Genomic DNA, 27,744 nt, shown 5'->3' on the forward strand with positions numbered 1-27,744 from the left:
TTTTAGACCAGAGGACGCCAAAAGGCGTACAGCACAAAGACATCACACGATCAGAGCAATGAGAGCTCGGGGTGAGCAGCTACATCATGGGACCTCCTTTGTGAGTATCAAAATATGAGAATAGGTTTTCCCCTTTTTTCTGTCAACAAAACAGGTGTTAAGATGTTAAAACACCAAACTGAAACCTTTTACAAGTTCAACATACATACAACTAGAGGTTGAAGAGGTCGGGATACCGACACTTTACCTCGCCACTTTTGATCGGTGGACAGAGGAGGCGGTAGGGAGGGGTGGAATTGAAGATATTTTCACCAATGATTCAACTCCCATCCTGGGAGATAGAATCGAAGCAGTGGCCTCTGTAATGTCAACCATTACATCACAGCCTCGCAGCCTTAAGTCTTTGTCGATGTCTCTTTCTTTTATGGCCGCCTCCTCGTTCATTGCACGCTCTTAAATACATTTTAATCGCGTTCAAAAGAGCTTTAAGTTCGAAGGCAGGGATTAACACAAAATAGACGCCACACGGACAAAACGTCTATTAAACGAGTTTTAGTTTTGTTATCACCACTGCACACACTTATTACTTCGGTATGTACTCATCCCGCGGTCGTCTCTGGCTTTAATAAACTTGGCAACGGTAACGTCGCCACCCTGAAATGTCGTTCTCACAAACAACTCAATTTCGGGGGGCTGGTCACCACGTGGTGCCCTAATAAAACTCAACGTTTAACCTACTCACGCCGGCTTGTGCCCGCCCTCACAGTAGGGCATATTTGCGGAATACACCACGCCGCCGTTGACCCTGGCCATTGACAGAGCAACCCACGTTCCTACCAGCTCCCTCCGCAGGAATGTGTTTTCAATACAATTAAAGGGGGAGAGGCGGTTTCGGTGGTTAGCGGACTGCACTCGATGGTCCTTTGGTCTACTCTTCCCATGCTGGCCAGACGGTTTGGAAGAGGTGCGATTGTCCACACTTTAAACCCACCAGCTCAGGCGAGGTGGGGGTGGGGATTTTTAGAAAACTCAGACTGTCGCACTGCTGACGTCAAACCCAAGTGACCGCTGTTTTGTGTGGCCGACCATTGGAACGGGGGGGGGGGTGGGGGGAATGGGAAATGTCGCTCTAGTAATTCACCAATTGAGTTATTTACACTTAATTTGATGCAAAAAAGAGGATACAATTTTTCCAACAACAGAATATAGACGCGCGATATTTGACATTAAAGAGTAATTCGGATTTATAATTAACGGGGGAAAGGCTACGCCAATGTTTCCCATTGTGCGCTTTGTCTCCGGAAAACGCATTCATCGTGGACACAGTTAAACAAAAATGTAATCCACAACCTTTCTGGACGCAATCAGCGCACGCACGTCATCATAAGCTGCGGTCATTCTCGCAGGCGCAACTACAATTCTAGCCCAGAATACGCAGCAAAGGAGATGCGGCAAAACCTGGGAACGCTTGTATCCACGCGAGTGTAGTGATACCCGACACAGCAGGTCTTCCATAATAGGCGTCTGTATTTCTTCCAGCGCGAGACGGGCGGGTCTTCAATAATTACCTTCACTCCAAGCGTACCCAACTCTCTCGCTTTCCCCTGTATACGTCCCTCAAAGCCCCTTTCCCGAAGGTTCCGTGACTTTCTGCTCTCCCTGGGGCCAAATCACATTCCCACTTTTCCCAACGGATTTCCAACCGTCCCTCCCTCCCTGTCAACCATCCTCCGTTTCTCGCTCTTTCATTGCTGTACTTCTACCTCCGATTCCCACTCAAAGTACCTGCCTCGAACCAATCCCCTTTGAGGTCCCGTTCAGTACCAATCAGAGGGCTTTGTTTTTAATCCGTGTCTATGCGGTGGTGTCCGCCACGTGAGATGAGTCTCGTGGGTAGTGATACAATCTCTAAACTAGGATGCGTCCTATCAAGGGGCACGCAGCACGTTGGCGGATAATCTCAGAATGTATATTATCAGGATCAGAATCTGTATTTAGACTGGAAGAATCCGATGCCCTGTGAAGCTCGTTTTCACAGATGGACATTATGTTCTTCGGTTTTTTTCGATAAAGTCACGTAGGTAAACAATTACAATTAATTATTTTATTTTATTATATTATTTTACTTTTATTAATTTTAAATTTTTACCTACGTGACTTTACCGAAAAAACCTAACAATATGAATCCTTGCAGTCACGAAAGCTTCAAATATATAATTAAGGACAACATGTTATTGTGTTATATTCTCTCTCGGTGTAGTGACGCTAACTGTGTCACTATGGTGTTAGCTCCAGGCACTCTCATCAGAGTGCTACTGTGCGTCTGGAACCTCTCTTTGGGGCCAGAGTGAGTACGGCATGCGAGCGGGCCCTAGAGGGCAAGTCGGGACGTAGTCGTCTGGGTGAACCCGAGAGGGCACGTGACCGGGACAGGGTAGTGAGGGGGGGCCGAGAGGGGCTCGAGGGACACGTGACGCTCGGTCGAGATCCTTCGGGAAAGGTCTCGAAGGGAGCGTGACCGAAGGCGGAGCGAGGCCACGCCCAGGGGCATCAAGGGGCAGTCCAAGAAGCCTTCTTGGCTGTACTCCAGAGGTCGCAACCGGGTACCCGATACCCGTACCCTACCCGATACCCGGCTACCCGTACCCGGCCAGGTACGGGTACGAGTACCCGTTTGCGACCCTGGTGCGGCCGGGTACGGGTACGGGTAGGCCGTGAGTCACTGGTTAGTAACCGTTTGTCACTCATTTCGGGTAGGGTACGGGTACGGGTAGGGAACGGGTACCCGTACCCGGCCGGGCATGGGTACGGGTACCCATTTGCGACCCTGGTGCGGCCGGGTACAGGTACGGGTAAGGATTCAAAACCCGTTTGCGACCTCTGCCGTACTCTGGAATCAACCCTCGGCGCTACGTCTCTCCGATCTACTTTCTCTGCTCGGCATCGTGGGTCAGTAACGAGGTTATTGACTGACCCGGTCATGTAGTTACCTTGTAGCGCAGGGGTCGGGAACCCTTTTGACTGGGAGAGCCATAAAAGACAAATATTTCTAAATATATTGCATTGAGAGCCATATAGTATTTTTTAACGTATAATAAATTAAATATGTATTGCTTTTAATGCGACTTCTGGTGCTGCATGGTTTTGCTGATGGCCTTGTAGTCTGGTTCGTACGTGGTGAGGTTGAGCTTCATGCAGGCGTTGAGGCCCCGTGACCCGTGAAATTTATCATCAAAACTAATTTCTGTTTACTTTAAAATGACACAGTATTATTAAGGTAATATCACAAGTATTTTAAAATCAGTTCCAAACTAATTTTTGTATTTTTTTTTCAACTCAAAATTGTCTGGGAGCCATATGCCGTCACCAGAAGAGCCATATATGGCTCGCGAGCCATAGGTTCCCGACCGCTGTTGTAGCGTGTTGCCTCCAAGTTAAGTGTGTGCCTCCGTGTTACACACTACACAAGTTGTCCTTTCTGGATCTCAGTGAAACAAGTGTCGATCCAATTTGTCGGACCGCATTTGTATTCCAATTTGATACTTGCATTGCAATTTAGGAGTATTTATATGTGGCTGTTTGTGCATTATTTACGAGAGTTTTCATTGCTATTGTTGCATCATCTCCCCAGAAATGTTGCATAATGATCTTGATACAGTCATCCACTCTGAGCAACGATCGCCTTTGTCGACAGTGATACTCTGCGTGACAATGAGATCACCGCGTTCGTCGTTAACGTGTGCACATGTACACGTGTAGCAGACACAGGTTCCTTGTTTATGTCAATCCAGGAGGATCTCCCCGCGCCGTGTGGGTCATGCAGGTTATTTGACCATACTTCACCAAGCTGGTCAATGCTGGTTGGTGAACACGGGGAGAACAGTACTGTGCAAACGATCGATTTTGCTGCACTGCCATCGGCTGACAATATAGCACGTGGTGTATGCTTGGTGGTCACCCGGCAATGCACTATCCAGGCTCAGGACTGCTTCGCTTCCGAGATTTGATGAGAATGGGGCCGTGTACACGAGCTTTTAAACCCACTACTTCCCAATGTGGAGCATTGCGGCCTAACAGGATGTATTAGGAAATATTCGCCCGCTATGTATATCCACATAATTACCAGTATTAAATGTTTTACTTGAAGTGACTGTTTCATTTGTCAACTCAAGTTAAGCAGCGTCAGTTCGGCTTAACATTGCTTATATTTAGTTATAACGCAGCTCAGACGGTGGGCTAACTTTCCCAAGGCTGGCATCAGAGTAGGCATTACCAGCACAAGGCACTGCCAACAGATTACCTATCCTCGATTAACAGTACCCGATATCCCTATAATCCCACGGAAACGTTTACAACAAAACCAAAATTATGAGACGGTTGTGGGTGGCGTGCCAAAATCACTCCAGGCGATGTGGCCACCAGGGGAAGATGAGAGAGGATGTGACCTGGAACTGCATCGCCGTCAACCCCACACGGTTTACCCCGCAATTCTTGTACAGGGGAATTGAGTTTTCAGCTCCATACGGCATAGAACCGTTTCAATACGGGCACTTTTTTGGTGTCTATTTGTTTGTGTTTCTCCCTTGTGATGGGACGTTGAGATTTTTTATAAGGGCCACGGGGTGACCAACAAGGTCTATAAATCAATCTGTAATAAGGTAGGGCACCGATAAGGGGTTGACAGGTATGGGAACGTATCGCATCAACCTGCCCCGCACTGAAAGAGCTGTTGTGGGAGCCACTCGATTTCCCCCCCCCCCGGCATCTCAGAAAGCCATCGAGCGGATCACCGAACTAGACCGCCCCATTGTCGGCATCTTCCACCGTGCGACGAAATAAGATTCCCATAAGAGCACGGCACCACTTGTGTGCGTCCCGGTTTGAAAACAAGCGCCGTGTACAAGAAACGGAATTGTTTCGGAATTGGTTCGCTACGTACCCCGTGTGTGCACGGTTACGCGCATCGCAGCTCGCCGCGCATCGGAGCTCATCGCACGGTGTGTTCCCGCAAATGATATGCCCCCCTTTTTTTTTTTTAAGTGGCCAGGGTTACACTCGAGAAACCCAATCTGGTGCCGTGAAGCCGAGATGGCAGCCCGCTTGCCCGGCGGTGAAGAGCAAGTTCAAACAATGTGTCCGGACATGTATAATTGAACATGACTGGCCGAGTGGAAGGCCATTGATGTGCTAATGTTGAGGACTCAAAGGCATCGCGGGCAAAGCACTTCAATGGTACCGGCCAGTGGGGGTACACCGCCCGGGATAAGTGGTAGTGTACAGATGTCAAGCCGTCGCAGGTGAAAATGCCATGCCTGACTGAATGGCTCACGTGAGTACGGGCAATGTTGGGTCTCCCTTCCACCGTGGCGTTGCGAAGTCAGCGTGCTGAGATGTGAATATGCCTCGCGGCGAGTTGCGGGTCCGTGGAACGTCATCTAAAGGTGGTGGTGTTGTTTGATTTTGCGTTGGGCTGTTTATTTCGTCATTGCAATGCGGTTTTAGCGATTTAAAAAAAACGTAAGGTGGTACAAGAAATATAACTGTCCATAATATTGCTCGCGAAGGCTTACGTGTTAAACCAAATATAACTGTGACAAAACCACACGTTTTCTACTCGCAAGCCCGTTGTTTTATACGTGGTTTGTGTTTGAATTTGCACCGATACGTTCCAAAAACGGGAAGCTAACACAAAAACTAAGCGAGATATATGTTTTCGTTCTATTTACAAACCTACGGTTTAATAAACGTATCATATTTGTCCGTGCAAACGTATTAGTTAACTGCAGCAATTTTTATTCATTTTTCCTCGAACACTATAAAGGGCACGTTTTGAATTGACATGTTGTTGGTTGTGTCACGGATGTTCATATATTCGCGATTCGTTTGGACTGCGGTGAAAAGGCTGGCTAAATTAATATGTCCCTGGTCTCTATTACTTGCGTTTAACTCCTTTCGCACCGTACGTAGCCAACCATGCAAACTGGAGTTGCACAGATATAAAATAAATTGCCTCTCGTGTTTATATAAACTGTGAATTCGATGGGACGTTTCTGCTTTATTAGCGGTGGTGCTGGCACATTGGCGGCCCTAAGTAGAATATTCTTTGTCTGCTATAAATGTCCACATGCTAAGCCAGGGGTCGGGAACCTTTTTGACTGGGAGAGCCATAAAAGCCAAATATTTCTAAATATATTTCGTTGAGAGCCATATAGTATTTTTAACGTATAATAAATTAAATGTCTTACTTTTAATGCGACTTCTGGTGCTGCATGGTTTTGCTGATGGCCTTGTAGTCTGGTTCGTACGTGGTGAGGTTGAGCTTCATGCAGGCGTTGAGGCCCCGTGACCCGTGAAATTTATCTTCAAAACTAATTTCTGTTTACTTTAAAATGACACAGTATTATTAAGCAATATTACAAGTATTTTAAAATCAGTTTCAAACTGATTTTTGTTTTATTTTTTCAACTCAAAATTGTCTGGGAGCCATATGCCATCACTGGAAGAGCCATATATGGCTCACGAGCCATAGGTTCCCGACCGCTGTGCTAAGCCCTTTGGTTGAGCTATCATTTGTGAGCAGGTGGCTTCTGTAAAAGAGCAATGTAGCCCAGTGGGCCTTATCTGGTAAAATATAAAATATATAGTTTCGTTTATAGTTTAAATTAGACGATACAGAGATGTAGTGACACGAGAGAGGTGTCGACAAGACAGCAGCGATGTAGTGAGATGATAAGATAAGAGATCTACAGATGAGACGCGCAGATTATACAAATGAAGGCACTTTATGTTGATTGACATTTTACTGTTGATTAGGATCTGAATTCGAGCTGGTATTTGGTTCACCCCGTACATAATTTCAGGAACGAAAGGGCCCAAGGCGTTTGCATTAGCAAAAAATGCATTTGCTTAGTTTGCTAATACATTGCGCCAACAGTGTACTATTTAACTCACGGCCACGACACGAAAAATGTAAAGTGACGTTCATCATCCTGTGTAAATATGGCACTCCTTTATGATCATCGCATAAAAACTGCATTGAGATTTGAAAAGGAATTCATATATTACGGTTTGGGCAAATAGCATGCATTTTTAAATACCCGCTATAAAATGTACCGCATTTGGGAGAGCGTCAACAAATCCAGGAAGAGCTCCGCGTGAAGTGTTTAATTTATGTGACGGTATCAAGATGAATTTTCTCACAGCGACTCCACCGACCCAGGTGACCGGTGTTTGTCGGATTTTCATCTGCAGCCGTGCAGAGGCGGTGCAAGCCGGTGATCCGGCACTCTGGAGGCGGTCAGGGTTTGTGGATCGCACGCGGATCTTCTGAATCTCCCGTTTGATTGTGTACGTCAAGCAGATTCAAGTAGACGAATCGTAAATCACGGGACCTCCCTTGCCAGTATCGGAATGTAAGAATTGGTTTTACCTTTTCTGGCAATTAAACGGTTGTGTTAAGATGTTGAAGCACCAAACTGAAACCCTTTGCAAGGAATCAGGCTTGCATTAACCACGTGTAATAAAAGGACTCAGACACTTCTCTCTGACTCCGTGTCCTTTATTTGGGGTTCGCGTTCTCCTTCCCACACGGCACTCCTCCTGAGACTCTCTCCCTGGCAGCCCCACATCTGCCTTCGCTCCCGTAGCCTTCCACGCTCCTGCAGCTCCGCTGCAGGCTCTTGGTACAGCCTTCTGGCTGCTCCCCCAGCAGCTCCATCTCTGCTCCCTGTTCCTCCGTGCGTGGCGATCTCGCCACCTCCCAATGTCAGCCCTTCGTGGCCTCTATGGCTATCTCGCCATTTCCTACCTCAGCCCTTCGTGGCCTCTGTGGCTATCTCGCCACTTCCTACCTCAGCCCTTCGTGGCCTCTGTGGCTATCTCGCCACTTCCTACCTCAGCCCTTCGTGGCCTCTGTGGCTATCTCGCCATTTCCTACCTCAGCCCTTCGTGGCCTCTGTGGCTATCTCGCCACTTCCTACCTCAATCCTCCACTCTCTCTTCCACCCCGCTGGCTGGCGCCGTCATGAGCCCCTCAGCCACCAGGCTGAGGCACGGCGACCACCCAACGTGTTCACCACCCTTCACTCCCCCGACTGACCCAGATAGCTTCCTGTCTCCCCGCTATAACTTCTCCCCCACGTCACCCTGACTCCTCCCTCTCGGATCGTCATATCCGCCCCGCCCATTTACGCCCGCATTACACTCGTGTACTCGTGGGGAACATGCAAACACAAAAGCATGCTCTGGTCTAACACTCTTTGAGACTAGGTTCTAAAGAAAGCTGTCTCTGGTGTGGACCAATCATTCAGACGCTGTCTTTCCGACAGCCCTGTTCTTCACCTGAGGACGGCTGCTTGCGTTGTGGCCGAAACGTCGTGAGAATTGTATTTTGTTATTTTTTAATTTTATTTTTTTATTATTTCCCTTCTACGTGACTTTACCGAAAGAACCAAGAAGATGGACCAATCAGTTTAAAAGACAATGGATCATATACTACCAGCAAATGTTGTTTTTATGCATGTTCACCCCAAGTGTATGTGGTTAAGGCAGACAGTTTGGTTTCAGTTTGATGTTATAACATCTTAACACCTGTTTTAATGCCAGAAAGGGTAAAACCTATTCTTAGACGAATCGTAGTTTCTTTCAATCTGTACGGGAATAGAGTCCCTTAGACGCTTGTGGGGTTTCTATGGGTGCACCGATGACCTTCCACGTGCACACGCTCATCTGAAAAATACAATTAAAATAAAACCCAATGCAGGATCCTACCAGACAAAAAAATAAAGTCCGATGACTCAGAGTGGCTCTGCTGGAGAACTAAGTGAAATTAATAATTCTAGATTTGAAGCTTTCGTGACTGCAAAGATTCATATTCTTAGGTTTTTTTCAGTTAAGTCACGTAAGTAAAACATCAAAATAAAAATAAAAATATTTTCATTTTATTTTTATTTTGATGTTTTACTTACGTGACTTAACCGAAAAAACCTAAGAATATGAAATTAATAAAGCGACATTAATTTCATCCCTCAAATTCTGTCCACCCACGGGAATTGCCCTGGTTGTAAATTGCGGGCGTGCAATTGGCACACACCGGCAGTGTGTTCCTGTTTATTTGTTCCGTCCATCTCGCGTCCATCCCCCCCAAAAAAAAAATCAGTCAATGTGAATCGCTGCTGAACAGCGGGCGTGCATTTGCATTGACGGGTTCACTGAGCGAGGCCGACACCGCCCTGCGAGGCGATCTCTAGCCGAGGTAAATGTCAGAGCCATTGTTCTTTTTTGAATATTATTTTGAGATGTAATTATTATTCGTACAAATAACTCATCGTGAGCTTTTGTAAGGAGGGGGGGAGCTGGGGAGGGTCAACTTTGTCGTATCGAATCATTTGATTGCTGGCCCACGTTCGCTTTTTCACATTAATGAAATTAAAATTTGTACGAGTTAGTCTTTGGCAGACAGTTTGGAATAACGCTATATTATATGTACGCCGTCTCTTCACTACAACAACAAAGATGTCAGGCATTTTTTTGTAGTTCGTTCTTCAAAAGGGCTCAGCCGTGGGTCGGTGTTTCAATTTCATTCGACAGAAGATTTGGCCATCGGTTGCCTGGATTGCTCTTAGCATGAGATATGGCTTACATCAATCACATCAATCTTGCTGAGCAGAAAACAAAAATTCGCGAACAGATTCAAATCTTGATCTCATACACAGGCACCTCCACGGTCAAAGACAAATGGAACCAAACGGGAGACCCAGGACAGGTTCAGATGTCACTTGCCAATAATGTTACTCATGATTGGAAATTGAACTGAGGCTACTGGATTGCTAAAATCATTGAGCGAGCGAGCGCATCGTCATTCTGGCTGTCGCCTCATGAGGCTGGTTGTAATAACCGGTGAAACGTCGTACCCGAATTGTTATTGTTGTGGGCTTACTCTGCAACACACACAGGTGTGCTGAACTATTAACTAATTGGCATGTTTTGTTTAGGTGACAAACCTTACTAATTGGCTGTGTCGGGTGGTGGCGGATTTAACGACACGTATATTTAAGTGATCTAAACCAAAAACCTCTTATTATGAAACCTCCAATTAGAACGGTTGGCTTCAGACGGTGCGAAAGTCGTTCAACATACCTACACAGACTGTCGGGGCAAGTGCTGTTAGCGCTCACTGATGAAGGTCAGGATGGCACACGAAGGGGTGGATGGTGGAGCCTTCACCACGCAAACCACCTTCATCTCCTCGGCACTGTTGCTTATACACAGGACCTGACGCTCATTGACGGCTGACTAAACCTAGAGGAGGTCCAGAGCCGGTTGCGATAATCGCCACTGATTCATACCGTGGCCAGGAATCGAACTTAAGTTGCTAGGTTCCTGGTGCAGAACATCTTAACCACTGCTCATGTCACTCATTCCTAACGCACAGGGTAATGTAAGCGTAAAAAAGTGACATCTTATGCATATGGCCTGGAAGAGAGACGGAAAATATCCAGTGGCAAAACGGTTTTGCAATGAATTAATAAATAAACATGCCTTTGTTTTGAAATACTTAGTGAGGTATGCTAACCTTGACGACGACAACGGCTTCGGCAATGTCGGTACTATTTAGCGGGATAGAATGTTCTTGCTATGCAAAATTGCTTTCAAATGAAAAACGTGGAGATCGTCACAAATATGTGTCTATCGGAGCACGTGACATTTTGTTTTGTGGCTGTGCAAATATGATAACGGTGACAATGTATGCAGTGGCATTATGGCACGTCAGCTTTTTAACACCGTATTCACACACTGTGTGAGCAAGGACGACCATTCACACACGTGCATGCATTCTGTGAAGCTTTAAAAAGCCTTTACCCTCAGAAATATAAACGTGTTTAATTAATGTGTCATACCTGCTTTGACATATGTATCAGAAACATGGGTGCTGTCACAAAATAATAATGATAGAGACAAAGCTGATGAATTCTCAAAGAAACATGGAGATTTGCTTTCTCGGAGTTATACTGAAAAATAGGAAGAGTGACAATTTGATTCGAGAACATAGGCCATTTAGAGACGTCGTATTGTATGTATGTTGAACTTCTTTAGCAGAACCGTACTTAGCCGACCGTGCTAATCGGAGTTTACTGAGTGGCCGCGGCAGCTTTCCCTACCCGTAAGGTTTTTCTTTGTTCAAAACTAGTTCATGAAGCCTGTCTCTGCCAGGAAACACTTTTCAACAAGTATAATAATTAACCTGTTATGATTTTTATTACAATTTTTACCTACGATCAGACACTAACAAAAACTCCAAAAATGTTTATTTTTCCGAAAAAAATTGTTGACTTGATTCATCTTCTTATATTTAAAGATGTACCCATCCGAAACCGCTTAATTTAAAGATTTCGTTAATTTTTTATGAGAAAGAACACAAATGAACGAACTTCATATTTTATGAGTGGAAACTCCTATCTTTCACCGTTTTCAAATTATTCAAATTTGAACATCATGAAATGCGTATTGTTTCTTTCAAAAACCCCTTGTATCCAAAAACAATTAAAGATAGCACCAATGGTTATCGCTTAAATTTTATTTTCCATTTAACGTTCTGTCAAACGGAAAAAAACGCAATCTTACTGTATATATTTGAATGGTTTCTGAATGACACGCACAAACAGTTTTATGAGGATTTGGGTGCCTTAAAATGAAAAATCTCATATTTTCTGATTGTTCCTGTTGTTTGTATCCTAAAAGCTACATTTGTACCAAATTGTAGCTTTCTAGCTCTTCGGGAAGTACCCTATAGGTTTTTGAGACATACACATGTAGCGTCAACGATTTAGAGACAGAGTTTCTAGGATGCACTTTCTTTATTAACAACTTCCACAGTCTCGTCCGCACATTCTCCACAGTAGCTTAGCACAGCCTGTACACAACACTAGCCGCCTAACACTGACAGCACTGACTGAGATCGCCAACTACTAACTTGTAGCGCAACATCTAGCGGAGACGTTTAGCGACGATGGCGACGAGACGACAGTGACGACGAGACGAGTCCACTCCCAACATCGGCAGCCCTGAGCCCCCCGCTCTCAGCTCCTTTTATGCTCCCGGCGCGGCCTGGCTCCGCCCTGACCGCACCTCCCTTCTCGAACCCGCCAGCAGGTTCCAGGGGCCTCCAGACGGGGTCCTCCGTGACCATTGCCGCAGTTCCTCCTCTATGTCCACACACCGTGCACACCCTCACCGGCATGTGTGCTGTATGTCCACCACAGTTGCCGTTGCTGTCCACCAGCCGGCGCTATTACACTACACATACAAACAGATTCAGACCTTTATATAGATCATGTAAAGGTTATCCTAAAAACAGCTGAAGAAAAGTTAACGACATGTCACCACGAGAAGGGATGATGGCCAGTGGGTGAGAACGATGCCAGGCTGGCATCCGAGGGAGGAGGGTACACAGCCGAAGAGATGGAGCGATGCGGCCGCTCGTGACATGTTACATTCGCTGAAACGTGAAGTAGACAATGAGGAGGTGATGCATTCAACAAGTTGGATTTTTTGTGAATTGCAACCTTTTATCTCTGAGTTTTGTACTATCCTTGAGTACATTTTTCAGTGTTAGTCTAATATAATAGCAACCCAACTTTATCATCACAATTGATGTATATTGAATCATTTTTACAAAGATTATCCTGACCCAGACAGACAGCGAAGACGAATGCGCTGACAAATCCAATTTTTATTGGAGCACATGAACAAATAGCAAACGTGGCATTATTGCTGAGTTTTGGGTGAGTTCTGAAAGCACGAATTCTGCCTGATGACAAAAGCTGCACGTGACACCAAAAGCAAGGGTAAATAACAAAGGATTACAAACTCCAAAAAAACACGGACCGCTTGCCTTCATACTGCCCCAAATCAAGTTTAAGTTCAAGTTAATTTATTAGGTATAGCCCTGTGAGCCATTCGGCTCTTGAATCGGGTGCAACCGCAACAAAAAAAACATGAACAAAAAACATCTTAAAGTGAATATGTGACTAAGTGCAAACAGAAAATCCAAGAAAAGACAGCAACATATTGCAGAAAAAAACACCGTACACCAACGCTGTGTGCAAAAATCCTAGTGGGATGCAAGTCAAACAACAACAACAACCACAAGACAACTTGGATTAAGGCCATCAGTCTAACTCTGTACTACAACAAACAAACATGGCTAAACCAATACACTTTTCGAAATCACCAAAATAAAGCCATGAAAGCAATGAAAAATCAATCATAAAAACTGTGACGGAATTTTCACAATAAATGGCATAAACGACATGTGAAAGCAGTGGATGGGTGGGTCGGTGCTTGAACTTGCAATTCTCCGGCTCTCCGACAAAGAAATTGATGCTTAAACCACTTACAGCTGATTCCTCTCTGGGTCACTCTACGTAAACTATACGCAAGAGAAGAGACGGACAATGCTGCACGACTAGTTTGCGGCATGCTAAAACCTGACCGGTTTGGATTGCTGATTGTTATCGGGTGTGTTGTGTTGTGTGACCTAAATTTTGCACTGCAAAATGTTGCATTGTCTTGTGCGCGGTCAGAACGACAGTCGCTGCAGGAGACTGATTCCACTGATGATTAACGAATCTTTATTCAAAGCATTTTGAAGTCCGCGAAAAAATGTTCCCTGTGTTTATGAAGGATGATTGTTCCACCCGTAAAATGTCCACTTCAAATACAACAGTAACTAATTTTAAGACTGTTTACAACCGTAGTTTTTTATGTATAAAAATACATATTTTAACAAGTATAGAAAGTCAAAGAAACATGGTGCACAACTTTCAGATGATCAGACAAACGGGTACAAGAATAGCAGCTCCCCCAGCTATCATCCAGGAAAAGAGAGAATACAAAAGAGCAGCAAAGGGAGAGAAATGTTCAGCTGACGAAGAGGTAGGAAAGAGAAAAGAAAAAAATCTGAGCAAGTCGGGGACACGACAGAGTACAGGTCAATCAGGAACAGATCAACAATGGTCGTCCGGATTTTCCAATACATCATGAACAAACAGCTCTTCATATACTTAGCAGTGCTACACATGGCATGCTAAGTTAAACTGTGTATATACACTCAGGTCGTGTAGTCTGTTCACTGTGGACTGAACTCATTGACCCTTATTCGATTTCCAGCCGGAGCTAATATTTGTGGCGAGTGAAGATGCGGATGCCGAATGATTGAGCGGAAGACGAAACAATGTGAATACGTGTGTGACTGCGGCCACGTACACCACGCCACGGCGCGTAACACTTGGCACTTCCCCAATCGAATATAGATGTTGCAGGTGGTGTTGTATCTTCAATTCACCAACCCTCAGACAATGCAATTGAATGGCTAACTCACTTCGAACTGAATCTCTCTTATTCTTGGTTCCTTTCGGTAAAGTCACGTAGAATGGAAATAATAAAATAATAAAAATAAAACATAATAAAATTATTCTCTGGGAGAATTAGTTTATTATTTTTATTATTTTCTTATTTCCATTCTACGTGACTTTACCGAAAGAACCAAGAAGATGAATCCCTGCAGTCACGAAAGCTTTAAATCGAAAATTGAATCTCTCTTTATAGGGCACACAGAAAGCATGAATGGCGCGGGATATCTCACCCAGTCGTGGCCACCCACGGCGTGAGCAGGCCTGCAACCCGCAGTGGCTTGATAAAGGACACTAAATCAAGATGCATTCTTTAATTACGCCGTATATTCGAAGGTTATACAATTAGAAGAAGTGTAAGGCATATGCACGCGACATGTATAAAAACATTCACGTGTTATTATAGTTTTGCGTTAATACTATACGTATATATGGACAAAATGCAAAGGTCTTCCTTGGCTGAAATTCCTGTATATTGCGAATTTGCTATGATATTGTCACTGAAATGTGCGCATGGAAATTTCCGTTTATAATCACAAAAGAGAAACGTGGTATTTATGCCAGAAGACATGAAGTGAATCAAGCATAATTCTCGGGTTTTCCCCTATTCTTTGGGTCTTTCGGTAAAGTCACGTAGATAGAAAAAAACAATAACAATAAAATGATAAAACTGAAAATAAAGTGAATAAAAAATAATGAAAATATCACGACGTTTCGATCGCAACACAAGCAATCGTCATCAGGTGATTTGAAGCATGTTTTATTTTAGGGGGCGGGCAGAGCTTTGTGACGTCATATTTGAGGGGGGGTCTGACTTTTTGTGACGCCGTGTAACGAGGGGGGGGGGTCAAAATCGTACAAAATCGCGTGACGTCATTTATGGACGGCCCCTAAAAGAGCAGCATCAAGGCGAGATGTCTGCCAGACCGTCGACTCATCCTCTGCCGCAGTCATTAATAATATAGCGAGGTTTTTTTTTTACTGAAAGAATCAATAATAAGTGGACATTATAGACTACCAGTACACTCACCCTGATTAATAACCAGGCTACAGTCTATTTTATAGACTGCCAGTACAATCACCAAACTTAATAACCAGGCTACAGTCTACATTATAGATTGCCAGTACACTCACCCTGCTTAATAACCAGGCTACAGTCTACATTATAGACTGCCAGTACGCTCACTCAGGTTTAGAACCAGACTACAGTCTACATTATAGACTGCCAGTACACTCACTCAGCTCAATAACCAGGCTACAGTCTACATTATAGACTGCCAGTACACTAACCCTGCTTAATAATCAGGCTACAATCTACATAATAGATTGCCAGTAAACTCACCAAACTTAATAACCAGGCTACAGTCTACATTATACATTGCCAGTACACTCACCCAGCTTAACAACCAGGCTACAGTCTCCATTATAGACTGCCAGTACACTCACCAAACTTAATAACCAGGCTACAGTCTACATTATAAACTACCAGTACACTCACCAAACTTAATAACCAGGCTACAGTCTACATTATAGACTACCAGTACACTCACTCAGATGAATAAGCAGGCTACAGTCTACATTATAGACTGCCAGCACACTCATCCAGCTTAATAACCAGTCTACAGTCTACATTATAGACTGCCAGTACACTCACTCAGCTTAATAACCAGGCTACAGTCTACATTATAGATTGCCAGTACACTCACTCAGCTTAATAACCGGCTACAGTCTACATTATAGATTGCGGTGGCGGCTCGGGCGGCTTGGAACTTCATCCAGCTGTGGCTCGGTTAACTTTGGGATCGTGTTTTGTTGTTGTTTATATTCTTGTGTGGCGGGTGTGAAGGTGGCCTCCGACGGTATGCGCACTGCCCGATTGACTGCGCGTTCACGCAGTCAGAGAAATTTGCTGCAGCCTGTTAACGAGGCTGCTTCACATTCTGAATGACACGAGCATCGCAAAGAGAACAGCCATGTCCGTCAGCGGTAAGTGTTTGACTCTTGATAAATGCAGTGGTTGTATTTACCGATGTCACGTTTATTTTTCTAAGCACTTTTTTACGGAATTTGTAAAAAAAAATCTTATTCTGATGGTGCTATTGGCATTATGTCAAAAGACAGATTATCCAACCGGTGCAAACCTTCACGTGAGACAATGGACCACGGATGCATACATAATAGAGTTACCTCTGAAATTCCTTTCAGTGACTTCCGGTTGACCCAGCATAGAAAACTAAAAAAAAGTACTTTTCCACCTACTCTGTATATGTCACGCAATCTTGTAATTCTAAGAGCTAAATTCTAGAAAAAAAACATATGCATAACCACATTTTACGCAATGCTTTTCTTTGTGTGTGCTGACATTGAGATTCCGGTTGAATGTAATTTGGCTGAAACCTGGACTAGAACCCAGGATCTCCACAATGCAGACTCAGACTTCTGAGCCACATCATCACCCGTCTCGGTGCATTCCATTCCCAATCTGTCATTAGCTTTGATTCCTTTACTCTGAGGTATCATTTGCAACAACTGAAGCGGGATAAGGGGCACCAATGCTGCTGACGCTTAGCTTAGTCTTTCAAGGACCACCTCGCAGAAAGAAAGGCACAAAGGGTAAGATTTGAGGACAACGTAGAAGTTATTGTTGGACAATGGCAAAGATGAGACCTAACGATACCCATTGCCATGAGGTCCTTCAGCCATATATTCCATCAAGATCATGAATATCCTCAGATTGTGCATTGTTCACTGGTATAGCGGTACACACTTGGGGGTGGTGGCGGTGCCTTTGCAATTGCGGCAACTAAACTCTGGAATTCCTCGCCCCCTTCGAGGTCACGACGTCCGAGACACGACAAATCATCTTTGTTTATTTTCCAACGTCTTTCTCGCTTCTTGTTTTTCCCTCGGTTGATGTTAAACTGTTTTCCGCCTATTCTTAGGTTTTTTTCGGAAAAGTCACGTAGGTAAAAAATTAAAATTAATAAAAGTAAAATAAAAAATAAAATAAAAATCACGACGTTTCAGAGGCAACACAAGCTTCCGTCTTCAGGTGGAACCGTCACAGCACGATAGCTGTATCAAGTGAGAGAAATTCCAAGAAAACAGTCCTTGTATATATACTGGTTGAGGGTGGGAGGAGCCAAGGTAGGCCCTGAATATTTTTTTTGTGAGGTTCGGTGCGGCTGAAGCACGCTGTTAGGAATGAGCCTTTGTTGTTTTCCAACCTGTCCACGCATAGCGGCCCCGTGAACGATCGTATAAGGGCGCTTCATAAAGGGAGACTATTTATTATTCATTATTAATGCAGGCAACAAGAACGTTTAAGGAGAAAGATCACAAGCGGACATAACGGCGAGATGATACGAATAGTCCGAGAAGCACGGCCCATACTCCTTGTTTTTTTTTGGTAATGTCACTTAGGTAAGAAATAAAATCAAATAAATGAAAACAACTAAATTAGCAGTAGGCCATGCTTTCCCACCTGATGACGGACGCTTGTGTTGCGCCCGAAACGTCGTGATTTAATTTAGTTTTTTCATTTATTTTATTTTTTACCTACGTGACTTTACCGAAAAAACCAAAGAGTATGAATCATTGCAGTCCCGAAAGCTTCAAATCTAGAAGCACGGCCCATTTGTGTTTAATCTGAACACGTGTGTGTGTCTTTTTTTTTATTAAAGTCACGTTTAAGTGTACGTACGTTTCCGCTTTAGCGCAATGCAAAGCGCGTTGGTCTTGCAACGAAGAGGTCGCCTCTGTCCACCCAGCAGCTTAAATAGGTTCACCGCCACTTGGTGATCGGCGGGTGATGTCCGGTAGGGTAAAGTCTGGGTACTGCCACCTCATCCAAGACATTTGACTGGTGTGGAAGAGTAGGCAAAGTACCCTCCGGAGGAGCTCTCCCCTGGGTGGTCAGCAGTATCGTGAGCAATAACTTTTAGGGCTGCACCTTTAACGTTTAATTGTGTGTGGGTGTTCATACTCGGAACTCTACCATGTTAGAAAGAATGCAAATGACACAGCAGCAAAAAAACTAACTAAGAACAAGTGATTATTGAAATTAATCGCACCAATAAGTTACGAAAATGTATGGAATCGCTGCAGCGAGAATTGTTACATTTCTACCATTTACATCGGGTCTTTCGAAAATAGACATCTAATCTACTCTACATTATGCCCATTAAAGTAGTAACAGACGTTCAATATGACCACATTAAAATACCTTATTTTAACTTCATATGATGTGTAAACAAAGAACTATTGTTTTCGCATGGTTAAGCTAATTCGGCTACAAGTCGAATAATTGTAACCGAATTGTACATCTTTTCGTATAGGTCAGTAAGTTTATTTAAATGAATGTTGTATTTTTTTCAAAAGAAATTATCACTCCGGGACATCACAGGGAGCCCTGTGGCATTGCAGATAGCTTTGCTCGCACTCCTTCAGATGTGTATTGAATCCGTGAGGCCTAGTGATCGGTCCCGGTCAATACAATTTATCAAGGACATCTGCGCTGTGGGATGTGGCACCACTGAATGTGACAGAAATTTAAATGAGAATAAATATTACAGATGGCATTGCACGTGTAAGCGTTGTACTGTGCCTGCATTGTCAATAAAAGTGGTAAAGGCTCACGATTGGCAGGATGTGAGTTCAAATCATGGTCGGGGGGGTTGACTCAGCCCATCCTACTGCCAGGGGTCGATAAAAACAAACGTGCACCACTTTGTAAATACATAAACAGTTGATTGTCTCATGGGTGTACTTGCCCCCGCCATAGGCACGATGAATTTCCACCGCTGGCTGAGAACTATGCATGCAGAGGAATGCTTATTGAAGCAGAAAATCACGCAATGATTAACGTATTTTCACATGTATAGGGTGCTTCAAAAAAATGCTAACACTTAAGTGAGACTTTCGTTTTCATGGAAAAGGAACGGATAACAAATGTATGTTAATAGCTTGAAAAAGTCTCCACTCATTCACCATCATTGTCAACACGTACCTGGAATTTTCTCCAGGTGGTCCCCAGAGTCCGGAGGCAGCAGATTTCTCGTGGTATTGTTGCAAATTCTCAGAAGTGTAAATGAAATAACCCCATTTGAAGCACCCTATATATACTAAGGATGCCAAAAGAAAGACCCCCCACCCCCACCTCGCCCCCCCGCCGGGAGACGCTCGAAGGATGTCCTCGAGGCAAAATACCCAGCGGCGATGGCGTTGGGTAGACCGGGGTGGTGCGTCTGGCCGAGGAGAGAGACCGGCGATCCGGGAGCCACAGTTGACGCCGCTGGCGGAGTGCAAGGCAGGATGGAAGAGGGCCTTGGTGGAGTCGCTGACCCCGTGACCCAATTCAGTTTGGAAAAACGGACCGATATTGGTATATACGGGGTGTTTTACCAAGATGTACCTGATTTCAAAGCACTACTGCTTTGAAATTGGGTCCATCTTTTTGAAAAGATGGATCCGATTTCGAAGCAATACTGCTTTGAAATTGGGTCCATCTTTTTAAAAGACCCGATTTCAAAGCAATACTGCTTTGAAATTGGGTCCATCTTTTGAAAAGCAGTACTGCTTTGAAATTGGGTCCATCTTTTGAAAAGCAGTACTGCTTTGAAATTGGGTCCATCTTTTGAAAAGCAGTACTGCTTTGAAATTGGGTCCATCTTTTTTAAAGCAGTACTGCTTTGAAATTGGGTCCATCTTTTTAAAAGCAGTACTGCTTTGAAATTGGGTCCATCTTGTTAAAACACCCTTCATACATAATCACGGTAATGCTTTAAATGGCTGAGATTCACATCCCGGTGATGCGATGAATTGTCACAAATGACGTTCGCGATTTGGCATCAGCGGTGGATTTATTGTGGTACATGTTGTGATAAGCGTAGCTGCAGGGATCACACAAACCCAATGCAATACAACTAAAGCAAATATTAGAAAAAAAACACCGATTCTTACGTACCCACCATTCTATGGAAGTATTGGAAACTCAACAATCTATATTAGTCAATGCATCGATTTTCTATCAAACACCTCTCCTGAGTCACCATGCATAGATCGATAAGATTGCCTTACATCTTCACCAACAGCGGAGGAAATACGTACATATTATATTAATTTAAATTGGGGTGGTGTGCTTATTCCATTTACGTGTGCACGTATGTACAAATGTTGAACGTATTTCGCATCGTACGTGGCGAACCGTGCTAACCGGAGGTGAGGAATTTACAAAGCAGAATCGCTTTGCCGTTCAAACGGCATATCATTTAATAAATATATCACTGGCACTCAACCTTTTGTGTTTGACCACCCCCCGCACCACCCCCCCCCCCACCACCCCCACCCCCAACACACCCCCCCACCACCACCCCCAGCACCATACCACCACCACACCACCCCCACTACCCCCACTACCCCCCCACCATCATACCTCAACCACCACCCCCATCACCCCCCCCCCACCAACACCCCCACCACCACCACATGCCCACCAACCCCCCCACCAGCACCCCCACCACCACCGCCACAACCCCGCACCCACCACCATACCACCACCACACCACCCCCACCACCCCCACACCACCACCACACCATTCCCGGTCAACGACTCTTGTCCATGCACCTCCCACCCCCCATTTGTTACTAAGGCCACGATCCAGATAATCAATTTGTCGATGCCTCTAGTCAACACAGTGCCAGTGCGGCATTTACGTGGCGAGATGTTAACTCCCTCGCCTAGTGTGCAGGAAGACGTGGGTTCGATCCCGACCCTCACGCCTGTGTATTTGGAGTTTGCCTTTTCTCTCTATCTCCTTGGTCACGTGGATTTTCTCCTGGCCCTCTGGGGGATTTTTCTCCCCTCCACATTTAGAAACGTGCGTTTAGAGCATTTGGCTGCTATACATTTCCACTTGATGAGCCACTTCGTTGAGCTATAATTTGTGGCCAGGTCGCTTCTGAACAAGATCTATATAGCTCAGTGGGCTCTACCTGTTCAAATAAAAATTAGTTTAAAGTCTAAGATAATAGGTTCCTCCCCTTTTTTCTGGCAACAAAACAGGCGTTAAGATGTTAAAACACCAAACTGAAACCTTTAACAAGGAATCACGTTTGCATTAACCACAATGCCTGTGGTCAGAATTCAAAAAAAAAAACAACAAACGAAGTTTAAAGTCTAGTTTAGTTTTAAGCGTGTGGGTTTTGCCGCTTCGAGGTGGCACTGTCACTCTGCATGCACATTCGTCATTTCTCCTGCACGGTACCAACGTTGCAGCCTGCAGTCCCCTATACACGAACCGCCGTTCTTCTTAGACGACGCGATTTTGTGCTCGCAGACTGGTGCACCCTCCTCTCGTGCTTGCTGGTGGCCACATCGTGCGTCGCCCACGGCTGCCCGGACGACTGCGTCTGCCGACAGGACTCGCACTCCGTCAACTGCAGCTCGCTGGGGCTGTCCGACGTTCCGGGCAACCTCCCGGCGGACACGGTCACGCTGAGCCTCCAGGGAAATGACATCACGGAAATCCGAGCCGGCAGCTTCGCGGGCGTCGAAGCGTTGCGTGCGCTCGACCTTTCCGACAACAGAATCCACTCGATCGACGCGAACGCCTTCGGCAAGCTGAGCAAGCTCTCACAGCTGAACCTGAGCCGCAACAGGATCCGCGAGCTTCACGGCGAGACGCTGCGTCACTCCCCGCGGCTGAGCCGTCTCGACGTGACGCACAACGCGTTGATGTCATTGCCAGTGGGCCTCTTCCACGGTCTGCGCGACCTCAGCCACCTCCACCTTCGCGGGAACGGCCTCGCCAGCCTTGAGGGCGGTGTGGTGCATCCTCTCGTGGGGCTGCGGGACCTCTCCCTGGCCGACAACCCCTGGGAAGTGCGACTGCCACCTGTCCGAGATGAGGAGCTGGCTCGAGCGTTACTCGCACCGAGGTATATCGGCGGCGTCGCGAATTCGTTCTTTGCGGAGGCCGTTGGCAAATGCGTTGCGTCGATGGGAAGCTGTGTTGCGTTTCAACACGCGGTAGCGGTTTCAAAGGCAATGCCATGGTTTCGTAATTGATGTTTGGGTCACGACACGCAATTATCCAGACTCGTGTTATGAAACCCTCCACAAGCCGACACAGCTAATTAAATTATGGCATCACTCGTACGAGCGTTGAACGTGCCAATTATTACTAATAGGGTTTTTCCCCTTTTTTCTGGCAACAAAACTGACACCTTTTGCAAGGAATCATGCTTACATTAACCACAATACTTGCAGTCAAATGCAAACAAAAAACAATACTCTGATAATTTATGCATTGTCTTTGAAACTGATTGGTCCACACCAGAGACAACTTTCTTTGAAGCCTAGTCTCATATGGCGTTCGACCAGATGACGCCAAAAGGCGGAAAAAAGGGGAAAACCCCTATTAGTATATTTTTGTACTGGCAAAGGAGGTCCCATGATGTGCCACTTATTATCAACTTAGCGTTGAGATAAAACAATCATAATTGAGACGTTATATTTTTGACGTGACAATTTAATCTGTACGGCTGTGTTGGGTGGCAGAGGGGTTCATGAACTTAATTTGGACATATCATGACGTGCAGTGCCGGATTTAGCTAGTGCTGGGCCTGTCGCATATGTTACAAATAAATAAATATATACGTGAATATCAAAAGACATTAATTTTTAACTTGCATAGTAAAGTAATTGTATTTTTTCATTTTCTATACAGCCAGATAATATGACAAATCGCTAACCTTAAACACCCGGTCGTTCATAAAAGTTGAAGGCGTTATAGTACTATAGTAATAGAGCAAGTGCAGAATCACTGAACCCGAATTGATAGCTTGAAAGCATTTAGCGCGGGGCGCTTGAAAGTGCGGGGCCCGTAGCTACTACACATGTAGCTACTGCACGTGTAGTAGCTACTACATATGTAGCTACTACATATGTAGCTACTTGTGCTACTGGGATAATCAGGGCACTGATGACGTGGTCAAACTGAAGTATCATTTACGAATCGTATGCTGTGTGTTGATTTAGCACACACACAGTGGTGTGTGGTGTGTGTGTGTGGTGGGTGTGTGGTGTGTGTGTAGTGTGTGTGTGGTGTTTGTGTGTGTGGTGTGTGTGTGGTGTGTGTGGTGTGTGTGTGTGTGTGGTGTGTGTGTGTGGTCTGTGTGGTGTGTGTAGTGTGTGTGTGGTGTGTGTGTGTGGTGTGTGTGGTGTGTGTGTGGTCTGTGTGGTGTGTGTAGTGTGTGTGTGGTGTTTGTGTGTGGTATGTGTAGTGTGTGTGTGTGGTGTGTGTGTGGTGTGTGTGTGGTCTGTGTGTGGTGTGTTGTGTGTGCTCACAAACTGCAGTAGGGCACCGCTCGAATCAACACATTGCACGTGCAATGTTCTCGGCCTTGTCTAAACCACGAGCTCAACATGTGGCCTGTATTGTTATTTCGACCACCAACTCGAACAGCTGCAATATGTGGCCATCCCAAACAGCAGCAGTGAAACCCAAAGGCAACTCTCGACTGGTCTCATCCTCATTAAATAAATTTAACAAAAGCTGCATACACGTTCCTGTTACGTACATATGTTGCCCCTTTCAAAGTCCATAATACAGTGGGTTTTTTTCAGGTTAGTTCGCGTAAATATTTCGATGTGTCGTTAAACCCGCCACCACCCGACACAGCCAATTAGTAAGGGTTGTCACGTAAACAGAACGTGGCCAATTCATCACTAGTACAGCACACCGGTGTGTTGGAGAGCCAAGCCACAACATTTACAAACTGAGTACGACGTTTCGCCAGTAATTACAACTAGCTTCATCAGGCGACAGTCAGATTTGTGGAGAAATCCTCCTGTTTCGTTCCTTAAATAGATGCGTAGATGTGATGACGTCACTTGTGAGCCCTTCTTGGGCGAAGTGGTGGGGGGGGATTAATGAATTCATATTAATGGGAATGGGTATCCATTGCCGGTTGGGTTAATTATACGGTAACGAACGAAGCTCATTGTTCTTGTACCTCCTGTCGATTGTGTGCGCACTAAAATAGCATTAGCCTGTTATTGTCTGTTCAACAGTAATCCACATTGAAGTATGGTGACCTGTATAGACATGCATTTAAACAATTTATTATTTGACGATTCGCTTCCAAGCAGCATTAAGTCTGTAGCTATCCGTACGGTTAAGCATATTTATATTTATCTCAATTTAATAACACATTTATATATTTACGCGATCTAACTCCCCAAAAAAACCTGTATTATGGATGATATTGGTCGCGAAAACCTAATGCGTGTTAAACATTTCAAAATGTGTGTACGCGTGTCATTGCACGTTTGCCGCTTACGTGTCACCCGAAACCCTTTTGCGTCCTTGCCAATGAGATGTGCCATCTCAACTGAGTTGCCACGTAAAATATTAAAGTTTACTAAGAGATCTTTATAATAGACAGGCAAATTGACATGCTCAGTGTCCCGGTCAGTCATTCACATTCGCCTTCTTGTCCTGAATTGTTCTAATCATTGCGGCCGTTTTCATTTTTTTCTTAAAATGTTACAATAATCATCGTGGTCTTCTTTATTAATCTGTTGTAAATTGCTCTTTCATCTTAATTCGTGATTTGTTTTCCCTCCACATTTATTCGATACCAATTACTAATTTTACATGCTTTGTTTTTGTTGGGTTTTCCTTTTTTTAAAAATTTTCTTAAACGATATCCAGAGATTACCGGTTCAATCACCAAGAGTGGTGAATGGTGGTTTAAGGGAGAGGCAAGTTTCTTAAATCACCCCTGCCTCTGTCCAACCAGCAACATAAATGGGTAAAATTATATACTAAACTATTTTTATTTTACCATGTAAGGCTCATTGAGCTGTGTAACTCTTTTTCAGAAGCGACAAATGATAGCTCAACGAAGTGGAAATTTATAGCAGCCAAATACTCTAGCCGCGTGTTCCTAAACGTGGAGGGGAAAACCGGAGGACCCGGAGAAAAATCCACGCAACCATACAGACGTCAGGGTCGGGATCGGGATCGGGATCGAACCTACGACCTCCTGTATACCAGGCGAGGTCGTTAACATCTGGTCTAGTCGGGATATGCCCTCTGGGGCTCTCCAGAACGCCCTAGAGGAGAGTGGTAGTGAGCAAGCAGTTTCAGGGCAGCACCTTCATATTGTGAGCATGTATTAACTCACGATCATCATCCATGTCATTGCATTTGCCAGCATATTTTTAACAACGTTTCATCAAATTTCGATTTAAAGCTTTCGTGACTGCAGGGATTCATCTTCTTGGTTCTTTCGGTAAAGTCACGTAGAAGGGAAATAATAAAATAATAAAAATTTAACATAATAAAATGCAATTCTCACGACGTTTCGGCCACAATGCAAGCAGCCGTCCTCAGGTGAAGAACAGGTCTGTCGGAAAGACAGCGTCTGAATGCTGTCTTTCGTGCGTTGTGGCCGAAACGTCGTGAGAATAATTTTATTATGTTTTATTTTTATTATTTTATTATTTCCCTTCTACGTGACTTTACCGAAAGAACCAAGAAAACTTTCATCACTATCTTCGCGTTGTCAATTCAGCTCATCACGAATACTGCTGATATTTCACAGAACGCCAAGAGCATTCTTTCTCGTGGGTGTATTGCCTCCTGGCCAAGTAATGTTGTTTCATCTTAACCGGCCCAGGGCTGCCAATGTAAAATGCATTCTGCCCCATACTTAATCGGCTCATGTTATTATTAATTATAAATATTTAAATATACTCTATGTAAACAGATGTCATTTATTTATTAAAGTTAGTCAGGTCTCAAATTACTATCCATTAAGGCACTATCACCCAGATCCATGTTTTATTACCCCTGCTCCTAAAATTACTATTATTTATTGATATCGTGCCTCCCCCACGTGTAAAATAAGTCCCAAGGCACCAGACAGAATATATAACCACAAGTGGACAGACTGCACGGAGACATATAAGTGAGCGCACATGAATTTAAATCACAAAAAAGTTCCCAAGACAGCCAATAACATTGTATGCACGTGAAGTGTATCATAAACCAACCGCCATCGTGGCAGGGTGGCGCAGGGGCGGATGGGTGGTCCAATAGATTTCGTGCCAAACGACACGTGGTCCAAACCGATAACCCATCTAAGCGCTCGACAGAACAACCGTGAAAATCCTGCGCAGTGGCAGCAACTACGCCGGGCACCTCTCCGCAACCTTTCACCTCTGCGCCACTTTGCGTTGCCAGGAGGTGCCGTGGACGAGGTCAGGTGCTCCTTCCCCAGGAGCCTGAAGGACCGGAGCCTCACGTCGCTGCCGGCCGACATCTTCTCGGAGTGTGCGCCGCTCCGGGAGAACCCGGCTCTCGCGCCGTCGCCCGGGGTCACGACCTCGCCCGGGGTCGTGGCCTCACCCGGGGTCGCGCCCTCACCTGGGGTCGCGCCCTCGCCCGGGGTCGCGCCCTCGCCCGGGGTCGCGCCCTCGCCCGGGGTCGCGCCCTCGCCCGGGGTCGTGGCTTCTCCTGGGGTCGCGCCCTCGCCTGGGGTCGCGCCCTCTCCCGGGGTCGCGCCCTCGCCCGGGGTCATGGCCTCGCCAGGCGACCCAGAGCAGGGGGATGAAGTGGGGGCCCTTGTCGCCACCGCCGCCGCCGACGACGACGCCGCCGCCCCCCCCCTTCTGCACCGTGCGGCCCAAGCAGCCCCCCGTGAACGTGCGCCGTGCGGTGGGCACGCTGGCCGTGGCGGGGGTCGTGTGCGGAATCACGTCGCTCATGATGGTCGTGGCCGCCGTCTACGGCTGCCTGTACGCGGCGATGATGTCCAGGGTGCGGGGCGGCGGCGGCGGCAGCGACGAAGCCAGGGAGCGGCAGTCGCTCGCGATGGAGGCGTCCGAGGAGTTCGCCAAGGAGCCGCTGAACCCGTCCCCGGCGTGACTCAGCGGCGCCGCGAGCGTCGCTGCCGCTGTTTGCTGTCGTTGGGCAAGGTGCTCGTCGTGGGTGCCGGGAGATGCAGCTGTCAGTTGGGATGCTCGGCTACAGCCAGGGCTTGATTTGTATCCGAATATTTTGCGTGTTGCTGGAAGAATGATTGGGGTAGGTGTCGCGTGACGAGTAACCGTGGCGATGGTGATGGGTGTACTGAATGCGGTGTGCAGAATGCGGAAATATTTTTGTGGACCTGGCTGATATTAAGACCTGACCAGAGGCATTTAACGTTTGGACCTCGTCCCATCCTATGAATTGTCACATAGGACCGCAATAACATTGAAGATTCACGGCTGGGAATGTAGCGGTCTGCAGTGGCTGTGGTAGCCACGTGACCCAATTAG

At 45.6% G+C, this 27,744-nt stretch overlaps 1 protein-coding gene across 1 annotated transcript in view; it reads left to right on the plus strand.

The window, feature by feature from the left end:
- The window catches only part of LRTM1 (leucine rich repeats and transmembrane domains 1), a 42,646-nt gene extending 15,297 nt beyond the window's left edge, over positions 1-27,349 (plus strand). Inside the window, 5 exon segments of the mRNA XM_061573944.1 lie at positions 21,749-22,293; positions 22,295-22,349; positions 26,666-26,894; positions 27,003-27,081; positions 27,083-27,349. Coding sequence (XP_061429928.1) covers positions 21,749-22,293; positions 22,295-22,349; positions 26,666-26,894; positions 27,003-27,081; positions 27,083-27,349 — 1,175 coding nt within the window.
- The last annotated feature ends 395 nt before the right edge of the window (positions 27,350-27,744 follow it).

The sequence above is a fragment of the Lethenteron reissneri genome, chromosome 54 (genome assembly GCF_015708825.2).
Source record: "Lethenteron reissneri isolate LAM-NWPU_2019-01 chromosome 54, ASM1570882v1, whole genome shotgun sequence".
Lineage (NCBI taxonomy): Eukaryota > Metazoa > Chordata > Hyperoartia > Petromyzontiformes > Petromyzontidae > Lethenteron > Lethenteron reissneri.